This window comes from Carassius gibelio, chromosome B5, assembly GCF_023724105.1.
Source record: "Carassius gibelio isolate Cgi1373 ecotype wild population from Czech Republic chromosome B5, carGib1.2-hapl.c, whole genome shotgun sequence".
Classification (NCBI taxonomy): Eukaryota; Metazoa; Chordata; class Actinopteri; order Cypriniformes; family Cyprinidae; genus Carassius; species Carassius gibelio.
In genome coordinates, this window is record NC_068400.1 from 10,712,629 (window position 1) to 10,734,903 (window position 22,275).

The 22,275-nt window shown below is 40.6% G+C and overlaps 1 protein-coding gene across 3 annotated transcripts in view; it reads right to left on the reverse strand.

Annotated features, from left to right (window-relative positions):
* Positions 1-22,275, reverse strand: part of dcc (DCC netrin 1 receptor) — a 167,710-nt gene that overhangs the window by 39,375 nt on the left and 106,060 nt on the right. For 2 of the 3 annotated variants that reach the window (XM_052555809.1, XM_052555808.1), the window contains exons 12-17: positions 20,146-20,195; positions 15,217-15,358; positions 13,185-13,295; positions 9,798-9,992; positions 7,447-7,542; positions 264-502 (exon numbers count right to left, since the gene is read on the reverse strand). In XM_052555809.1, coding sequence (XP_052411769.1) covers positions 264-502; positions 7,447-7,542; positions 9,798-9,992; positions 13,185-13,295; positions 15,217-15,358; positions 20,146-20,195 — 833 coding nt within the window. The remainder of the gene's footprint in view (positions 1-263; positions 503-7,446; positions 7,543-9,797; positions 9,993-13,184; positions 13,296-15,216; positions 15,359-20,145; positions 20,196-22,275) is intronic. The other variant, XM_052555810.1, reaches the window with a different exon arrangement.

Here is a 22,275-nt window from a genome sequence, read left to right on the forward strand (position 1 = left end):
AATTACTAAAACGTTAAAACGGAAAATCTAAATTAATATAGTTGAAAATATATAGAACTATAAGAGTATATCAATGATACTAAAATAACACGCTTCATGAAACACATTTAAATGCATCTGTATGACGAGCATTGAGCACATTTAAGTTTAAACAATATTTATAAAGATTAATGATAAAGATTAACACCATGGTACTGACTAATTCCCATATTGGTTTACCGTGGTATCCATGTGTTATTTGAGTGAAAAGCACTGGTATTGACCTTGTATTTGCTGCTGGTGGAGTGGCTTGTCTTCCACTTGACGGAGTAGTAGCGCACCTCCGAGGTCTTCTGGTTTTTGGGAATGGAGTTATCGGCCCAGCTGACCCGCACTGAGTCGGATGTGAGCGCCACGGCCTGCACACCTACGGGAGGAATCATGGGCGTGGACGTATCTGGGATCGGGGTTGGGAATTTATCAAACAGATGGAACAGATCGTCATCGGACGTGTCTGAGGGGTCTGTGTGGAGTCATGTTCATGCAGCAAATCATACATGATCACAGATGAGAGCGGACAGGATGGATCAGGATTAAAGGAGTGGAAAATGGAGTGACAGAGGAAAAAAGAGACACAAAGAAGAACATTGAGCTCTAGATAGTGACACAAACAGGTAAAGGTGAAAGTCTGAAGAACTACACCATCAAAAGTGGTAACCTGCCGATATAGACCGTAAAAATTCACAGGAATTCACGAATTTAGGTGGATTTAGTTTCGTGAAATTGAAATAAATAGATAAATAAATAAATAAATAAAAACAAATAGATGTGTCACGGATACGAACCCCGTGAGTCCCTCCAGTGGCCAGCAGAGGGCACCATCACCCGAATACTGACACTTACATGCATCCAAACACTCACTTACACTGATACTCACTACATTACCCAACAGCCCCGTACCTTGGACTGATCACCGGCCAGGTGTTCCATATCAGAGACTGCCATATAAGCCAGACCTTTGCGTCATCTCATTGCGAAGTCTTGTTTCTGCCACGGCTAACATTTCTGAGCGTTCTACCCTGTCTTGCTATCCCAGTTGCCAAACCCTTGTTGTTTATCGACCCTAGAACCTTTGCTGCCTACCTTTGAACCCAGATTATTATACGGACTGTGATACTTGCTTGTTACCCCGACCCTCTGCTTGGTATTGACTACGATTCTGATATCTCTATTATACTGTGTTTGCTGATCCTGACCCTTCGCCTGTACGACTACGAGTGTTCTAATAAAAGCTTGCAAATGGATCCCATGTCGAGTCAGTCATCGTTACAGAAGACTTCGCCAGGACAAGATCCAGCAGCCTATGAACATCTCTGCACCAACCTGGCAGCTCAGGCAAGTCAGATCGCTGCTAATCAGCAACAGTTAAATCGTCTTACCGCCGTCACGGAGGAATTGGTGAAGGCTATTCAGAATCTCCATAGTCCTGTTGTCACGACACCCGCGCCACCAGCGGCCGCCATTGCACATGCGGTTCCCACGCCCTCTCAGATTAACCCACGACTGGCTTTTCCTGAGAAATTCGACGGTGACCCTAACAAATGTAAAGGCTTCTTACTACAATGTTCGCTGTTTGTGGAACAACAACCCATGCTCTATTCCACTGACAACAGTAAGGTTGCCTTTGTTTGCTCGTTGTTAACCGGAAGGGCTCTTGACTGGATTACCGCTGTATGGCGCACGGATGGATCATCCTTCTCCTCCTTCAACGATTTCCTCACACGCTTCCGTGAGGTTTTCGATCATCCCAAGGAGGGAAAGAGTGCTGGCGAACGCTTGCTAGAGCTCTCTCAGGGGAGATCTTCAGCTGCTGAGTATGCTATGAACTTCCGCACATTGGCAGCACAAACAACCTGGGTGAGTGACACCTTAAAAGTTCTGTTTCGAAAGGGTTTAAGTCATGAATTACAAGCTGAACTAGCATGTCGAGATGAGGGGAGAAGTTTGAACGATTTCATCGAGTTGACGATAGCAATTGACAATTTGCAACGTTCACGTAAACCCCGCTCTCAGGTCAGTACTGTCATTAGAGCAGCTCAGTCTGTCGAGGACTCTGAACCCATGCAAGTTAATACCTATCATCTCTCATCTGAGGAGAAGAATCGTCGCTTGGCAAATCGTCTATGTCTGTATTGCGGATCCCCAGGTCATCAACGAGCCAACTGTCCTTCACGTCCCTCATCTGTCTCGTCCAAATTGGTGAGTGAATCCTTACACTCTCTCCATCCAGTAAACTGTGTGATTGTACCCCTGAAGCTAACCATTAACAACGTTCAAGTGACCACATTTGCTTTACTGGATTCTGGAGCGGCTGGGAATTTCATGTCAGCTGAGTTTGCAAGAACAAACAAAGTATCGTTAATACCCTGTGCTAACTCTCTGTCTGTAGCTACCATAGATGGTCGTCCCCTGGGAACTGGTATCATCACTCACCTTACACAGAGTCTATCCGTCACAGCCGGTTTACTGCACCAGGAGGTCATTCAGTTCTACGTTCTGCCCATGTCTAATACACCCATAATTCTGGGACTACCATGGCTGAGACTGCACGATCCGCTAGTATCATGGAGGGAGGGTCAGATATTAAAGTGGAGCACTAAATGTCAAACAAAATGTCTATCTACCATTTCTCCTCTTCCAGTGCGCTCGTTGGCAATTAACAAGGAGTCATTCGAGGTTCCCAACCTATCAGCGGAATATCACGACCTCAAGGCAGCATTCAGCAAAACCCAAGCAAACACCTTACCACCTCATCGACCCCATGACTGTGCTGTTGATCTTCTACCAGGTCACAATCCACCCAAGGGTCGTGTGATCCCACTGTCACTCCCAGAATCCGAAGCCATGACTAAATACATCAAGGAGGAGTTGGAGAAAGGCTTCATACGTCCTTCCACTTCCCCTGCATCCGCTGGTTTCTTCTTCGTCAAAAAGAAGGACGGCAATTTGAGACCCTGCATTGATTACCGTGGTCTCAACGAGACCCTTCCCCTGGTTCCAGCTGCATTAGAACAACTTCGCACAGCTCAATACTACACCAAGCTTGACTTACGCTGTGCTTACAACCTGATTCGCATCAGAGAGGGTGACGAATGGAAGACGGCCTTTTCTACAACCAACGGGCACTATGAATACCGGGTTATGCCGTTTGGTCTGGTCAATAGTCCGTCCATTTTCCAGGCGTTCATTAATGATGTCTTCAGGGACATGCTGAACAAGTTTGTTGTGGTCTACATTGACGATATTCTCATCTACTCCAATACCCTACAGGATCATATTCAACACGTCAGAACTGTGCTACAGCGCCTCATCGAACATCAACTGTACGCCGAAGCCGAGAAGTGTGAGTTTCACACCACATCCACTACCTTCCTGGGTTATGTCATCAGTCCGGGGGGAGTTGCCATGGACGACAGTAAGGTCTCTGCTGTACTCAAGTGGCCAGAGCCTCAGACCCTCAAGGAGCTACAACGGTTCCTGGGATTCGCCAATTTCTACAGACGCTTTATCAGAAATTTCAGTACAGTCGTCAGTCCTCTCACTTCCATGATCAAAAGAGGTACACATCGTCTCACCTGGGCCGAGGCCTCCCGTCAAGCCTTTAAGGAATTAAAGGAACGCTTTGTCACCGCTCCTATCCTGCATCACCCTGACCCCTCTCTTCCCTTCTTAGTCGAAGTTGACGCTTCCAATACTGGCATTGGGGCTGTTCTCTCACAGCGACCAGGCCCTCAGGAGAGACTTCATCCCTGTGCTTTCTACTCCCGCAAGCTCAACCCAGCGGAGAGGAATTATGATGTGGGAGATAGAGAACTGTTAGCCATGAAGGCAGCGTTTGAAGAGTGGAGACATTGGCTCGAAGGGGCTATTCATCCTTTCACCGTCTTTACGGATCATAAAAATCTGGAATACCTACGCTCCGCCAAGAGACTCAACCCACGCCAAGCCAGATGGTCCTTGTTCTTCTCCCGGTTCCAGTTCAATGTCACTTATCGCCCAGGTTCCAAGAATACTAAAGCCGATGCTTTGTCACGTATCCATGATGACGACCCCTCCATCTCAGTCCCCGAATGCATATTGCCCTTCCATGTGGTGGTTGCTCCCATCCAGTGGGATATCATGACTCTTATAGAACAACACAATTCACAAGAAGCACCACCAGCCGCCTGTCCACCGGATAAAACCTACGTACCTGCCCCTCACCGTGATCAGGTCCTGAGTCATATTCACTGTCTTCCTGCCTCTGGTCACCCCGGCATCACAGCCACACTCCATCTCCTCAAGAACCGCTTCTGGTGGGAGACCATTAACCCCGACACTATTAAATTCATTCCGAACTGTCAGACGTGTAACATGCACAAAACCCCTCGTCAACTGCCAGCTGGACTCCTTCAACCTCTTCCTATCCCTCAACGACCCTGGTCACACCTTGCCATAGACTTCATCACAGACTTACCCCTATCCCAGGGTAACACGGTCATACTCACGATCATCGATCGATTCTCCAAGCCTTGTCGCCTCATACCTCTACCCAAACTCCCTACTGCTCTTCAGACCGCCGAACTCCTGTGTAATTGGGTGTTCAGGTTTTACGGCATACCTGACGACATCGTTTCGGATAGAGGCCCTCAGTTCACCTCTCCTTTATGGAAGGATTTCTTTCAAGCCCTAGGGGTCAACGTAAGTCTCACGTCTGGCTATCACCCCAAGGCCAATGGTCAAGTGGAACGCCTCAACCAGGAGCTCACTCGGTTCCTCCGCTCCTACTGCAGCTCCCATCAAGAGGACTGGTCTCGTTTTCTCCTATGGGCCGAATATGCACAGAACTCCCTGATCAAGCCTTCCACTGGAATCACCCCCTTCAAATGCGTTCTAGGGTACCAACCACCCATGTTTCCCTGGTCAGGTGAACCCACCAATGTTCCCGCTGTTACTGATTGGCTTCAACGAAGCGAGGACACATGGAATCAGGCCCACGTACACCTTCAACAAGCTGTACGACGCCTAAAGGAACAGGCCGACCGTCGTCGACGCCCTGGACACACTTACCAACCTGGTCAATGGGTCTGGCTGTCCACCAGAGACCTAGGTACGTGGGTCCATTCAAAATCACACAACAAATCACTCCTGTGTCATTCCGCCTTGCTTTGCCTGACACATATCGTATTTCTCCTACTTTCCACATGTCACTGCTCAAGCCCGCTGCTGCCCCTGAGGAGGAGGGTGAGGGGAGGTCCCGTGAGCAGAGTCCCCAACCGGTTCAGGTGGAGAGCGAGGAGACCTATCAGGTGCGAGAGCTGCTTGATTCAAGACGTCGGGGACGAGTTCTCCAATACTTGGTTGACTGGGAGGGGTACGGTCCAGAGGAACATTCCTGGGTCAATGCCGAGGACATTCTTGACCCCAACTTAACCACTGATTTCCATAGAGAACATCCAGAGAAACCGGCCCCTCGACCTCGAGGAAGACCCCGACGTCGTCCTCCACCTCACGCCAGGAGGCGTTCGCAGGGAGGGGGCTCTGTCACGGATACGAACCCCGTGAGTCCCTCCAGTGGCCAGCAGAGGGCACCATCACCCGAATACTGACACTTACATGCATCCAAACACTCACTTACACTGATACTCACTACATTACCCAACAGCCCCGTACCTTGGACTGATCACCGGCCAGGTGTTCCATATCAGAGACTGCCATATAAGCCAGACCTTTGCGTCACCTCATTGCGAAGTCTTGTTTCTGCCACGGCTAACATTTCTGAGCGTTCTACCCTGTCTTGCTATCCCAGTTGCCAAACCCTTGTTGTTTATCGACCCTAGAACCTTTGCTGCCTACCTTTGAACCCAGATTATTATACGGACTGTGATACTTGCTTGTTACCCCGACCCTCTGCTTGGTATTGACTACGATTCTGATATCTCTATTATACTGTGTTTGCTGATCCTGACCCTTCGCCTGTACGACTACGAGTGTTCTAATAAAAGCTTGCAAATGGATCCCATGTCGAGTCAGTCATCGTTACAAGATGAATGAACAATTAAAAGGAAACTAATTTACCATTAATAGATACAAATAAACAAATAGCTTAAAATAATATATATAACAAATATATAAATAAACAAAAAAATAAACAAATGAAATACTAAATAAATAAGCAACTAGATAAATAAATAAAAAAACAAACTATTTGACGAATCAAACCAATTGAATGTTATCACTTCTAGGTTACCAATTTTTTAGTGTACAGGGTGAATCTCAGCAAACATGAATGATATTTTCACACATAATCAAAAAGAAAATTAGAAATTAAAATAATTTTTTTTTTACAAATAATTTTACATTAAACAACTGTTTTCACAACAGTAATCCTCAGCAGCTAAGTGTAATGTTAAAAAAAGATTATTTGTACGGCAAACGTACATTCATATATACATGAAGGTAGTAAAGCTAAATCTATTTAATACAGATTTAATTAATAAAGGACATGGGATTTGGGGTTAAATGTGTTTAAATATGCACAGAAACATGTTTAAAATAGATTTAATTTTTTCCAGGCTACATATATTTTTGTATTTTGTTCTTTTGATTCTGAAATTAATTTACTTTGATTTTAATTGAAACTGATTAAATTAACTTAGGAATGGGAATTCAGGGTTAAATGTGCTTGAATATGCACAAAAACATGCTGTTAAAATCAGCTGCAATTTCTTCACGCTAAATCTATTTCTTGATTCTCTCTTTCTGATTCTGAAGTGAAATATGAGCCACATATGAGATTCACCAAGTAAAGCAGATTAATCTACAGCCTCACCTGAGAGACACAGAGAGAAGACAGTTAGTCAAGAAACAACTAACACACAAGACATCATCATCCTCATCATCATCATCAGACAAACACACAACTCTTTAGTTTGTTTCTATTGAAGCTGTTGTTGTAGATGCTTTCAGACCAGAGCTGAAACACAACACTTCTCTACAAATGAAACTCTAGAGACGCTGAGGTCAACAAGCTTTGAACAAACGTAACACACTCCAGACAGAGACTGAAGCAACGTCTCACAGCTGGTGAAAAAGCTTGAAATGATTCACAGCTGGCTCATTAGATTCATTTCTGTGAATCAGTGCAAACGGTTCAGTTTCATTAATCTGTTTAAAACATAAACTTATAATTCAGCGGTTCATTTGAATCATCAACCACGTTGATTCAATTTCTCGGTGCTCACTAAAGTTTCCTATGATGGAAGAAAACACTTTCAAAGCTAATACTGAGCATAAATATGAAGAAACACATCAAATACTGTCTGTATACAGTATATCTCCTGAGAAGTTTCTCCTGAAGGTTTGTGATCATCTGCGAGACTGGCGTAAAGCACATATAATCAGACTGGAATCAGCTTAGAAACGCACCTGACATGGATCTGGTGACGGCGCTCTCGTACAGAGGAACTCCTTCACCTGCGTTATTGAAGGCCTTCAGAGAGATGACGTAATGAGAGCTGGGCTCTGCAAACACACACAAACACAAAAGCCTGACGCGATTCTGTTCTGAAGAGCTGGAGATGAGGCCGTTTCCATCAGTTATTCAGTGAGCCATTCATTAAAGCTCTTAAAGCTACAGCAGTCAACAGACTGATTCGTTATATGGAGGAGAGAGTGGACATTCATATATTATTTTATTATTTCATGTGGTGTTTTTGTGTAAAGCAAAAAAATTGTTAAAGTGATCAATGCATTTAATGCAGTGACTCATTTATGCAACTATATTAGCCTAAAATTCAAGATGTGAAGGCAAAAAGTCACCCACTTACAGTATATTCATATATGATATATTTCAGCAATACCACACCAGCAAAAGATGAATAAAAAAAAATGAATCAAGTGAGTCAGTGATTCAGTGGTTCTTTCATAAAGACTCACTTGCTCAATGAATGTTTCAGTTGTTTGAATGAATCAAGTGAGTCAGTGATTCAGCGATTCTTCCGTAAACAGCCTCTTGCTTTGTTTCTGAATGAATCAGTTGAGTAAATGATTCAATGACTCACTCAGTGACTAGCCGCCACCTTCCGGTGATTTAAGTTTCAAATATTCTCTTTTTTATAGTTATAATCATTATTTAGGCAATGTTTTATTAAAATATATCTCTTTCTAAAGCTACTGTTTTAAAATTTCTATTCACTGCTTTTCTTATTTAACACAATAATGATTTTAAATTATCTTTTTTGGGGGGCACATTAGCACATAATGTAATTAATGAAATTAAACATTTTAATTGCTTGACAGCTAATTATAATTATAAATAATCTATAATTAATGAATTTTACAAGGTTGGCACTGTTACTGAGCTGAATAATGAACAACACTGTTATGTTTCTGTTAATCTCTGTGAAGCTGCTTTGAAACAATCTGATTGGACAATAATCACTGACATGAATATAATTCAGTGATTCAGGGAAAAATAAGTGCAACAAACAAAGCAAGACATCAAGTGTGGAAACTGAAATGAAGTTATTATTGATGCTGATATTCATCTGCACACGAGAGCGCTCGTCTGTTTCCAGCAGCGCCACCGCAGGACACAACCAGTTTCATTCTGAGGCTGCAATTGATCGAGCTTTGAAAGATTTATACACGGCTCTGTTTGTGTCCGTATGAAACCCCTGAACAAAGAAACAGAAGCTGCGCTTTTCCTCTTTCCATCCGATTCTCTTTTGCTTCTGGGCAGCCGCTCTCGGTTCAATATCGCTGCCATGGTGACCTGTGGATTCCATGTGAAATATTGATAAGGACGTGGCCTTATTTTTGCCAGAACAGAGGTAAGAGGAAGCCAGATCAGCGTTTGGAGAACAGAAGCCAAGCACAGGTGAGAATTCACCACGAGCAAACGGCTGACGAAACGATCACGTTTAATGAAGCAATCCAGTGAGACATAAACTCCTCTTGACATTCGTTTATCTGGGTAATCTCAGAAAAATAGAATTAAAAAAACATTAGAGTTCTTTAACACGAGGGAGCGTATTAGGTGTTCATTACGTATTCATGAGCGCTGAACTAACCGCACCTCCTCATGAATATTAAAATCTGAGATTTGTCAAATGTGTCTTTTGTCAGGTGCAATGAGGGAGAAAAATCTATTTACTCGTTTTAAAATTAGTATGCCTTTAAATTAAAGATTCTAATTTCATTCTTCATAATGAATAAATGAACAGGAAGATATTTCAGTAAATGAATTCACACCGCTTTTCATAACAATCACTTAAGAGCTTCCAAATAACAATATGTTGATGAGTGCTGCTCATCATGTGATCTGGGATCTATAATAAAGGATCTGAATGAAAGCAGCAGAGACTGTCTGGCTGTGTTTACACCGTCTAGTTTCACTAGATTTGTAGTGATACGTGTTTTTGTAAGCATGCTTTTGCTGAAGCCGGAGTTTTCCTTCAAAATAAACCCCAGTGTGAATGTGATTTAGACTGAGACAGTATATCACAAATAAAAAGAGGAGTCTAGTTACAAGTCAAGTCACTGAGTTTTGTCTGACATTAGTTCTCTTAATTAAGAGACATGGGTTGGAGCGCTTCATTTTGAACTTTTAAAAGTGCATTAAATAGAATAATTTTACTTAAATATGTGCAAAATTCATTCGTCTTTTTTTCTTTTTAAATATCGCAATAAATATGAGATTTTGATATCGTTACATCCCTATAAAGGACTACTGAAAGATCTGACTGTGTGTGCCCAGCTTAAGTGGTGTTTCTCACCCAAGTTCTCGATGGAGTAGTAGCGCTGCTTGCTGTCCACTCGCACGGTCTCGGCGTATGGGCTGCCCACTCCGTAGCCGATGATGTAGCCGCGCACCAGGATGTTGGGGTTGAGCGGCGGCGTCCAGCTCATGATGATGCTGTTGGGCAGCGGACGCACGTGCAGAGAGCTCGGCTGGTTGGGAACTTGAGTTTCTATCGACGAGAGAAAAGGAGAACAGAAAAGCCATGTCATTGCTCAGCCGGGTGGTTTCAGCGAGGTCCTTGAATCACTGCAGCTGAGACACCTGACCAATCATCTCCATGTGCAGCTCAACCCAAAAACTATTCTAACACTAGCTTTCTATATTCTTTTTCTGTTCTATCTACATGTTTTCTTTGTATTTGTGTGTGTGTGTGTGTGTGTGTGATGATATGTATAATAAAAACCTTGCTACGTTGCTACTTGTACTGCGTTAGGCTAACCGAGACTTGTCATAGCACTTGCATTTTCTTTTTGCTCTCTTGTTGATTTTGATTGCTACTATTGTCATCATTTGTAAGTCGCTTTGGATAAAAGCATCTGCTATATGACTAAACGGAAATGTAACCCAGAATGACTTAAAAACTAAAGGAGAAAACAGACAGACAGAACAAATGATCAAATCAACATCTGACAAAATGAGAAGTGTCTTTCTGTCAAAGAACAAATGAACAAATGACAGAGCGAACAGATGTACGAATGAATGATCTACCGATCGATCAATCAATCACTAGATATAGATAGATAGAACACTAGACAGATGGATAAACAAATAGACAAAATGATAGATAGATCAGAATGATATATGAATGGATAGATAGACTGTTTGATGGATGGAAGGATGGATAAGTTCAACAGTTGAGGTCACAGTGATTCTTGAGTACTTTCTGTTGGCTCTCTGTCCTCTGTCAGCCCTGTTTCTCTTCCTCCACATGCAGCGTATTTGTGCCTTATTTCTGTTCTGGTGAAAATAATTGAGTTTACTCTTCTCTGGTCTGAGAGCATGAAGCGTTTATGAAGCTCGACACTCCGCCGGTGTTCTCTCACATCAAGGCTCGCTCAGGTAATCGTCTCTCCCTCAGGCACAGACTGTCTCTGATTAATGACTCTCTCAGAGCAGAAAACTAGAGTGAAGTTCAAGCAGGTACTGATCAAACCTCATGCCACACATCTGATCCGCATCTCCTTCAAAGGTGACATTCCAACGCCCAACAACGTCTTCAAGCGCTCCATTAGAACAGACGACTCTGGCGCTCTGCGTTGAGTTGAAAGATAATGTTAATGTCAACTACATCTATTATTTGCTGAATGATGTGCGCTTTTAACTTTCATTGTGCTGGCAGACACACAAAACTCAGACAAACTGAAGCCAGACGTATCGATTCTCTGCTTAAACCGTTTCCTCTTATTGCATGATGTGCCTGACGTACTGTGTCCTGATGGAGCCTGTGGATACGTCTCAATCCACACACTAGCTCAGCAGTAAGCACACTACCCAGGGAATCAGACATTTCCAGGTCCTGGAATTATTGCTCACTAGACAACATTCTCTGCTTCAGGTCAATCAATGATCACCAGGGTTTAGTAAACATGGTCCTTACTAGTAGTTGAGTGAAATTGCTTCGTAAAATGATTCACTGTTTCAAAGTTCTTGAAATGCCCCATGAACGTCAAAACAACAAAAATGCAACAAAAATGCCCTAACATGCATAAAAAGTGTAATCTATTAAATGAAATAAATACATTCTTCATTTGCAGGACTTGTTTTGTTTTTAGCTTTAAGGATTGTTTGGTTAATAAGAGACTTGTGGCTTGTGGCAACTAACATTTTCTAAACTTTTGGTGGTTTGATACAGGCTCATGAATAACTGATTTGATACAAATTATTCACAAAAGTTATGGAAACAAGCACTGAACACATTGAAAATCATCAAATCAGACCAGCCAAATCACCTCAGACTGGTTCAAGCCTGTTAGATGGAAGGATGGGTGGATAGAAAGAGGGATAGATGCATGCATAATGGATGGAGGGATTATAGATAGATAGGTGGATGGATGGATGGGTGGATGGATAGATAGATGGATTGGAGGATGGATAGAAAGAGGGATAGATGGATGGATAATGGATGGATGGATAATAGATAGATAGGTGGATGGATGGATGGATGAATGGATGGATGGATAATATATGGATAGATGGAGGGATGGATAATAGATAGATAGGTGGATGGATGGATGGATGAATGGATGGATGGATAATATATGGATAGATGGAGGGATGGATAATAAATGGATAGATGGAGGGATGGATGGATAGAAAGAGGGATAGATGTATGGATAATGGATGGATGGATAATAGATATATAGGTGGATGGATAGATGGATGGATGAATGGATGGATGGATGATATATGGATAGATGGAGGGATGGATAATAAACGGATAGATGGAGGTATGGATAATAGTTGGATAGATGGATGGATGATAGATCATTAGGTGAATGGACAGAGGGATGGATAGAGGGATAATAGATGGATAGGTGAATAGACAAATGGATTGATGGGTAAAAGATGGATAGATTAATGGATGGATAGGTGGATGGATAGAAAGATAGATTAAATTAAATGTATGCATTTAGCAGATGCTTTTATCCAAAGCGATTTACATTGCATTCAGACTAACAATTTTTACTATCATGTGTTTCCTGGGATGGATGAAGAGATAATGTATCGATGGATAATAGATGGATGGATAGGTGGATAGAGAAATGGATGGATGATAGAAGTATATATGGATAGATGGATGATATTAGATGGATAGGTGGATAGATGATGTACTGTATGTATGATTGATGGGTGGATGATGGATGATAGATCAATAGGTGGATAGATGGATGGATTGATAGATGGATGGATGGATGGATGGATTGATAGATGGATGGATGGATGGATGGATGGATAGATGGATGGATGGATAGATGGATGGATGGATGGATGGATAATGGATGGAAAGGTGGATAGATGGTGGATAGACAGATGATGTATGGATGGATAATAGATCAATAGGTGGATGGATGATAGAAGGATAGATGGATGGATGGAAAGAAGGATGGAGGGATAGATGGATGGGTTGATAATAGATTGGTGGATAGACACTGATCAATGCGTCATGACTTTGCTGGTTTGAGATGTGCTCTTAATCACTAGTTTAAAACAAATTACCCACAGAGCTTCATGATGCAAGCACCCATCATTAGTGCTAAACCCTCAAATACCATAAAAATAGACTGTCCCAACCACCCCAGACTGGTTTGAGCTGCCCTAAACAGGGACTAGTGCTGCAGTGTGCGTGTGCAGTCATATTCACCGTCCAGGTCGTTCTCCGGCGTCTCGGCCGTGTGCCACTCGCTGCTGGGCCCCGTGCCATTGACCGTCATCGCTGCCACCTGGAAGCTGTACTGGCTGCCTTTCTCCAATCCTGTCAGACAATACACAAAGAGCCAGAGTCACAGTGTGCATGTGTGTGTGTGTGTGTGTGTGTGTGTGTGTGCCATTATTATTTGTGATTCTAATTAGTAAACAGCAATCAGTCAAGGCAGCAAGGTAAACAAGGTCTCCAAACCTCATCTAAACAGATCAGGATGCATTTCCATCATGTGTAAAGATAAAAAAACGCAATTATGATAGCAGGGTGCTGTCATCCCTGAATACCCCGGAGTGTGGGGAATTAGCATAACACACTCCAACGGCACTGTGAAATGAATCCCTTCAGAAATAGCAACTTAGCGAGATATCCATCAAGGGAATAATGGAAATGAATATGATTTTCCAATAAATTCAGAAATCCTATTCAAACAAACACATATCTTCGCTCCCAAAACCCGGAGGACGACAAATCTGGCGTGATGCGTTGACTTCTTTAGCATGCATAGAATCCGGCATTAAAGAAACAAAGCGTGCAGTGGAGGAGTGCATCGCATGAGAAACACGGGACTCTGTTCTTCCATTCAGATTAGGGCCTTAACCACCATAGACATTCATTAATAATTAGAGAGGGCCAAAAGCAGCACTCTTTTTAGGATGACAGTCTGCCTCTGCTGTCTTAAAGCCTGGTTAGGTTGATAACTATAAAGATAATGATAAGGATATAAATCATCTGCTGCCAGGAACACTAATGTCTAAATATTTAGAGTTATCTTTATAGTTATTGTTCATGGTGTGAACAGGGCTTAATAGCGGTCGTCAATGTGAAAATAAATGATCTCAAGTTGTCCATTTTGATGAGTATTCATGTAAAAAACACCCGGTTATGCCTTAAGTGAATGTAAACTGTTGGGCAGAGGTGTAAAGAGTACCTGAAAACCATACTTGAGTAAAAGTACAGAGACCTTACAGTGAAAATTACTCCACTACACCTTACAAGTCACCAACAGCAAAACAACTTGAGTAAAAGTATTAGAGTATCTGATTTTAACAGAACTTAAGTATTTTACTTATACTAAATATAGGCTCAAAAACTGTAACGTTGTGGAGAAGCTGAGAAAACAGGAAGTGGCAAGGATGTGTGCAGACATTTACTGGAAAAGCTAGAACAAGCAATAAGTCAAAAACCTCAGGTAACAAAGAACAGAATGACGGCAAACAGACAACCATTATATTCAACAACTCACAACGAACTAAAGAAACACTAGGGCTGTATATACAGTATACAGGAGGCTAACAAGCTAAGATACAAACGCACTAAAAGCACCACAGGAGAAAGGAAGGGACAGAAAAGTCCAAGACAAGGCACAGAAAACACTGATTTGAGCTGATTTGTTTAGGACAGCAATCACGCTTATTTTCTAAAACAAAAACAAAACTGAACACCTAAAATTGCAAAAACAATCAAAGTTGGCAATATCTTTGGTCCTCAGTATGTGTAAAGCAGTAAATCTGTGTCTATATTACATTTTATTTTATCTGGGAATTCATAATGAGTTTAGAAATTTTATAGAAATGCTTAATAAATGCATTACACTATAACTAAACTCATTAGATTTTAGTTGACTAAATTTACTGTAGATTTAGATAAGATAAGACTAAGATGTGACTAAAACTAAATGACATTTTAGTCCAAAGACTATGACTTAAACTAAATCAAAATTTGCTTTCAAAATTAACACTGGCAATGAAGCAAATTTACTCATAAAAGTCATTGACAAAGTTGATTTGGATCAGTCTCATCTGACCGATATCCGATCCGATAGAATAGGAGCCGATACCGATTCTGAGTATCGGATCGATGCATCCCTAGATTAAACAGGCTTTAACATATGTTTTGTCCCCCCAGTGTTCAAGACATGGCTTAGACCTTGATTCAGATGTGATCCAGCATCATGTTGTGCAGACAGACTCACCGGTGAACAGGTACCAGAGGTTGTTGGGCTCGATGGCCTCCTGTTCCCCCCGCCGGCCTGTTTTGCGATGGCGGATCTTGTATCCGGTGATGAATCCGTTCTGTGTGTTTGCAGGTGGAGGCTGCCAGCTCACCTTAATGCTCTGAGACACAGACGAGGAACAAGAACTGAGATCCAGACATCAGCATGGCATCCGTTTATCGGCTAGAGCGTGTGGAATATCGGTTAAATGCTAAATTACAAATAAACATGTGACCAGTTTTTAAAGTTTCAGTTTTAAAATGTTTTTGAAGTCTCTTCTGCTCATCAAAGCTGCATTTATTTGATCAAAAATACAGTAAAAAATTACTAAATATTATTAAAATGCAAATCATCTGTTTTCTGTGTGAATCTGTGTTAAAGTGTAATGTATTTCTGTGATGCTCCGCTGTATTTTCAGCATCATTCCTCCAGTCTTCAGTGTCACATGATCTTCAGAAATCAGAATAATATGATGATTTACTGCTCAAGAAACATTTCTGATTATTATCAATGTTGAACACAGTTGTGCTGCTCAATATTTCTGTGGAAACTGATGCATATTTTTTCAGGATTCACAGATGAATAAAGTTCAAAAGAACAGCATTTATTTGAATAGAAATCTTTTGAAACATTACGTCTTTACTGACACTTTTGATCAATTTAATGCATCTTTCATGAATAAAAGTAGTAATTTCTTTCCAAAGGAAAAAAAAATAGCATGTTAATTGCTGCTGCTTCTGCTCATTTTTATTACTGTTCAGACCTTTCCTGCCATCTGTATTCTGCCTGGATGCTTATTAATTATGCAGAGAAAGGCATTTAATTGCTCAGTAAAGCAGAGGAAGATATGCATTGATTTGACAGAGTCTTTAGTATGAGCATAACTTACTGACGAGAAACATCAGCGGGTCAACGCAACTTTTACTAGAACTAGTACTGCTCTCTCTCTCTCTCTCTCTCTCTCTCTCTGTCTCTCTCTCTCTCTCTCCCTCTGTGTCTCTCTCTCTCTCTCTCTCCCTCTCTCTCTCTCTCTCTCTCTGTGTCTCTCTCTCTCTGTGTCTCTCTCTCTCTCTCTCCAAAACTCCCAAACACAGATTCATTAACCTTCACTAACAGCCCTGAAACAGATATAAACTGCACAGTGCAGGAATGCCATCATACGCTCAGTGGCATCCTGAGTCTGCGCTTATGCCATCTGCCCGTTAACATGCAAATAAAGCAATTAAAATTCATAGCACACCACTGCCAGCGTGACACGTCCATCCCACTTCAGCCTCATACCAGCGACTGGCCAATCCTGCGTCCAGCGGCACACACTGCATTCATTAACATTCACTGGCACTCGCTCCTGGGTTTGGAGACTAATCTAAATTGATTACAGCTCGAATGTGTGTGTGTGTGTGTGTGTGTGTGATTATGGCGGTGGTTCAGGATTGTCATTTTGGCCCCATCATGGTGTTAATTATCCTGTGTTATACAGTGAGGATCAACTCAGAACAATGTGTTGCTGCACGGATCCGTGTGTGTGTGTGTGTGTGTGTGTGTTCATGGGTTGATGCAGTTCTTCAAATCTGAAATTAATGGATGGCAGACATATACTGTAGTTCATCATCAGCATTGCATTCTGAGTGCAATCAATGCAAGTGTGTTTCTGTTTTAGATCAGGCACACTTCTGATGGAGCAACAGTTTGGAGACAATCTCACTGAGCGTGATTTAGAAATCATTCACAGCTGTGTTTGCACGTTAATGAAAACTATTCAATAAACTAAAGTTGAAATAAAATAAAATAAAAACATAAATACTTACTTAAAAATAAGAAATACTAACTAAAATAAAAAGTAATTCAAGCTAAATGGGAAAAAAAGTAATTAAAATGACAAAAGCACAATATAAAATTACCAAAAGAAATAAAGCTGAAATGAAATGCAAATATTAGATGAAAAACTTAATTAACAAATTAAAGTACTAAAAATATTGCAAATAGAATAAAATAATTAAAGTCATATAGAAATATTCTAAAAACTAATTAATAAAATAAAATGACAAAAGACATCACAAAAAAATCTAAGTACTAAAATTACCTAAAACAAAAAAAATTAATAAAAAATGATAAAAAGCTTAAAACAAAATGAATTTAAAAAATGACTGTGTAAAAATAAAAGCTAATTTAAAACATGAATAAATACTCAAATCGTATCTAAATAATAATAAAATAACACCATATATTTGTATGTTTCTGACCCTCATGACCCTTATGTTAAAGGTCAATGACGGATCTACAGACACACAGCAGATCAACTTTGATTCACATGGGATGAAATATGATGTCTGTCCTGGTCAGATCCAGACAGATGAAGAGAACCCAGTGGAGGAGCTGAGAAGAGCTCAGAACATCAGACAGATGACGAGCGCAGCTGTGTACCCACAGAACTGCAACCTGTTGTTTGGAGAAAGTTTGTATTTCACAGTTCTTGTTTTGTATAATTCCGATTTTTCTTAAACTTATAAGTTTTAATGATCATTTTCAGTTTATACCTCACAAATCTGACTTTATATTGCAATTCTGCAGTTTTTCTTAGAACTGCTACTTTATATTGATATTCTGACTTCATATCACAATATCCTGCAATTATGACAAGTTTATGTAGAATTGCAAGTTTATCTTATTTGACTTCTTATTTGACCATTCTTTCAGACTGTCATCAGCTTCTCTTGTCTGTTGTGAAGCACATAATGAATCTGCAGGGTAAACCACATCACTCTGAATCATCAGACGAGACGAGACCAGCCTCTCGACTGAATCCTAATGAAAGGAAAAGCCAGTTAACGACTCTAAAATCTAAACATATTTAGGATGCTGTCACTGCTGCCGGTGTGGACTCAGATAAAGCGTGCCGTGGCTCTCTGACCTGCTGTATTTGTTTATAGAGGCCATCCGTCTGATTCTGCCATTAATAACCACCAGCAGCGCAGCAAACGATGCACAAATAGACAGTTTAATTTTCCAGTGAAAAATGAAAATGTTTGAGTCTGAGAATGACCCTGCTGAACATGATGCATCGCTGTGCCTCTGCCGGCGAGAAAAGAGCAAGCTTTGTGAAATATAGTTGTGAACTCAGATCGAACATCTCAGTCTCACATTGCCATAGCATTCATATTTAATTCTTGAGAATATCAGGAAGAATCATTAGCATCAGGGTCACACATCCCACTGATTTTTTAAAGATGGATTCCCAGTGCTCACTGTCTGAACACACTGTTGATGGTTAAACGGCCGAGAGCGGAGCTGTGTGATAGAGACGGGCTGCTCACTGTCATCATTCTGCAGAGTCAGATGGACTCTGTTGCTCTGTGGATGGGCAAAAGTGCAGCGGCACACAATGAAAACCATTTCCCTGTCATAAACAATCTGTTATCAGGACGCTCAGACAAAGCAGCTCATTACAGTGTGACGACTGGAGGACAAACACACACGCACACACACACACACACACACACACACACACACAAGTTATCCAGAAAAGACTGCGCTGGAGTACACAAGGTTAGCCCAAACCGGTCAAGCACCTTATTTCTATATTGCTTTATAAAGCTCTAATTTCTGTTTCAAAGCGGCTTCACTGTGATAAAACTACAACTATTAAAAATTTCCTTATTAAATTAAATGAAACCAAATAAAATTGAATATAAATATTAATGAAAATTTCTAAAACCAAAATTAGAAATATTGCATTGGCAACTGACTGAACACAACAAGTTTAAATAGAAGTACTACAAAAAAATCTAAATATAACTGTAGTAATTAAATAAAAAAGTAATAAAATGACAAAAAAGCAAAAAACTAATTTAATAAAACTTTAACTAAAATTCAAATGAAAAATCAGAATATGAAAATAACAGCTAAAACTAAATATTATAGTATATAACAAATGTATTTCTTTCTTTATTCAAAAAATGTGATTAAAAAAATAATGAAAAAAAAATAAGCAGAAGCAGTAAAAATGTAATTATATTACACTGAATTGAGTAAAATGTAATCAAATAAATGTCTAATTTAACAAAATGACAAAAAAATCTAATAATATAATTACTTACACTTGAATAAACTGAGAATAAGAAAATAAGCTAATTCAAAATATCTTAATAGATATTACATATTTAATATATCTAATATAAATACTTGCATATCATAGTGTTTAAATAAAATATGCAATGCATTTATATAATGAAAATAACAAATAAATATACTAATTGAATTGATAATATAAGTATATAAAATATTGAGAGAAACTCTTGACATGACAGAGATAAATTCTTAGAAAAAACAAAATGTATTTAAATATTACAAAAGGCTTTTTTTACTATAATTTAATCTAATCTAATCTAATCTAATATAATCTAATCTAATCTAATATAATATAATATAATATAATATAATATAATATAATATAATATAATATAATATAATATAATCTTGAATGTGAAATACAGTGCATGCTCCTGATGATGATACGAGCACGCGTGTAATATCCTGTCACCTGTGTGTGCGCTGAACCTCAATCATTCAATCAATCCAGTCCTCTACAGTTCAGACTGACCCAGATATTTGCATATCATCTGTAGATGTCTGCATGACCAGCCAAATCATCTCATGAGAGGAAATGATGTGTGTTTGACTGCTTCAGTGTTGGTTAATCAGAGCTTGACAGATATAAACAAACACACACTAATATGAATGAATAATGAATGAAGCCCTGCTGAGTGCTTTTCATAACACACACATGCTCAGGCCAACCATACAGAGCTCACATCAGGACTCAGGCTTCAGGAAAACACTTCAGACTCATTTGAGTCCATGACAGTCTCCTCTTGTGTTAAGCATAATTAATACTGAATCATAACTCACCCGTGAGTAGACGACCTCCAGTGAGATGTTCTGCGGTGGAGCGCTGGGCACTGTGGACACACAAACACACACCACAGTCATCAGGATCAACTCTAATGCACCCCACGGGTCACCTGATAATGGCCCTGGAGATAGTTAACCAGTTTAGTTAAGTTAGGGGATCTATCTCTCTCCAGTGGGATTCTTCCATCAGAGGAACACAATCAATCTGTCAATGAGGCTTCAGACGGTATCGGAGAGGCTCTGCAGGTCAGGAGGTTATCTGAGGACTCGTGCATGAGTTTGGACTAATAGTTTGGAACATTAATGATTAATCAAAAGACTGTGTGGGAGTGTGTGTGTGCATCCATGTGCACATATGGTGTGTGTGTGAGTGTGTGCTTGTATATGCACATGTGAGCAAGTTTGTGCATGCATGCATGAGTGTGTGTGTGTGTGTGTGTCTGCATGCATATTCTTGTGTGTGTGCCTGCATGTTTGAGCAAGTGTGTGCATGCATATGCGTGAGTGTAAGTTTGAGTGTACGTAAGTGTGTGTTGTGCACGCATGTGAATGCATATGTGTGAGTGTGTGTGCAAGTGCATACTTATGCATGTGTGTGTGCATGCAAATGCGTGTATGTATGCATTTATGTGGGCATTGATATGCATGTGTGTGTGTGTGTGTGTGTTTATTTGTGTATGAACGTGTGTTGAGTATGTGTGCATGCATATGTGTGAGTGTCAGCATGCAAATGCATGTATAAGTGCATTTGTGTGTGCAATTATATTCGTGTTTTTGAGTGTCTGAGTACTTGGATATGCATGTGTGTGCATGCATATGTGTGTACGTAAGTGTGTGCATGCATGTGTGTGCATGGATATGTGTGTGTGCATGCATATGTGTGTGCGTGAGTGTGTGCATGCATGTGTGTGTGCATGCATATGTGTGCGTGAGTGTGTGCATGCATGTGTGTGTGCATGCATATGTGTGTGCATACATATTTGTGTGCGTGAGTGTGTGCATGCATATGTGTGTGCGTGAGTGTGTGCACGCATGTGTGTGTGCATGCATATGTGTGTGCATGAGTGTGTGCATGCATATGTGTGTGCGTGAGTGTGTGCATGCATGTGTGTGAGCTTGCATATGAGTGAGACTGTGCATGCATATGCATATAAGTACTGTATGCATTTGCGTGTGCATGGATATGCATGTGTGTGTATGCGTATGTGTGTGCATGCATATGTGTGTGTGTGAGTGTGTGCATGAATGTGGGTGTGTATGCATATGCGTTTATGCATGTGTGTGAGTGAGTGAGTGAGAGTGTGTGTGTGTGTGTGTGTGTGTGTAGAATGCCACCACACAATTTCATTAGCGTGACACGAGGGCCTTTAATTAAGCAGTGAAATGAGGAAGGAGCAGTAGCGGCTCATTTGAATCATTCTGCCGCGTGTCCCTAATGGAAGCTGACATGCAATAAATTCCCACAGCCTCTTAGAGCCACACTGAAGCTAATGCAAAGAGACACTGCGGCCAATGAGAGAAAGACACGTGCGGGTTAAGCTGCTCGCACAGACATCTGGAGAAAATCACGCCAATATGAGACAAAGAATCAGAGGAGTGCATGATGGGAATGGATGGGAGCGAGTGGGAGAATGCAGCAGGTCTGAGCAGCATGTTAAGAAGCTGGCGCTCGTCTTGCTGTCTCTCTGAAAGAGCCACGTGCTGCATCTCCCCATTTTACATCAGCTATAAACCAGTGCTCGACTGATGGGATTTTTAATGACTGGTGCTGATTTCAGCACTGCAGGCTTTTACATGACAGAGACATCACAAAATTACATCACAAAATTAATTTCAATATTGCATCAGGCTTATAAAGTAAAATATATAGTTAAAGAAATATATTTAATAATATAACATAATTCTAGATATTAGTGTATCTGTAAGTCACTTTAGATAAAAGCATCTCCTAAATACTAAAATAAAACAAAATGTTGATGCACATCTCTGAATTCTGTGACACTTCTAAATCTACAGGACGAAATCGACACGCTCCGTTCAAACAGTTCAAGCCGGGTGATGCTGATAAGAGCCAGTGATTGAATCTTTGAAAATTACTGCAAACATAATCCTGAGGTTAACACATAA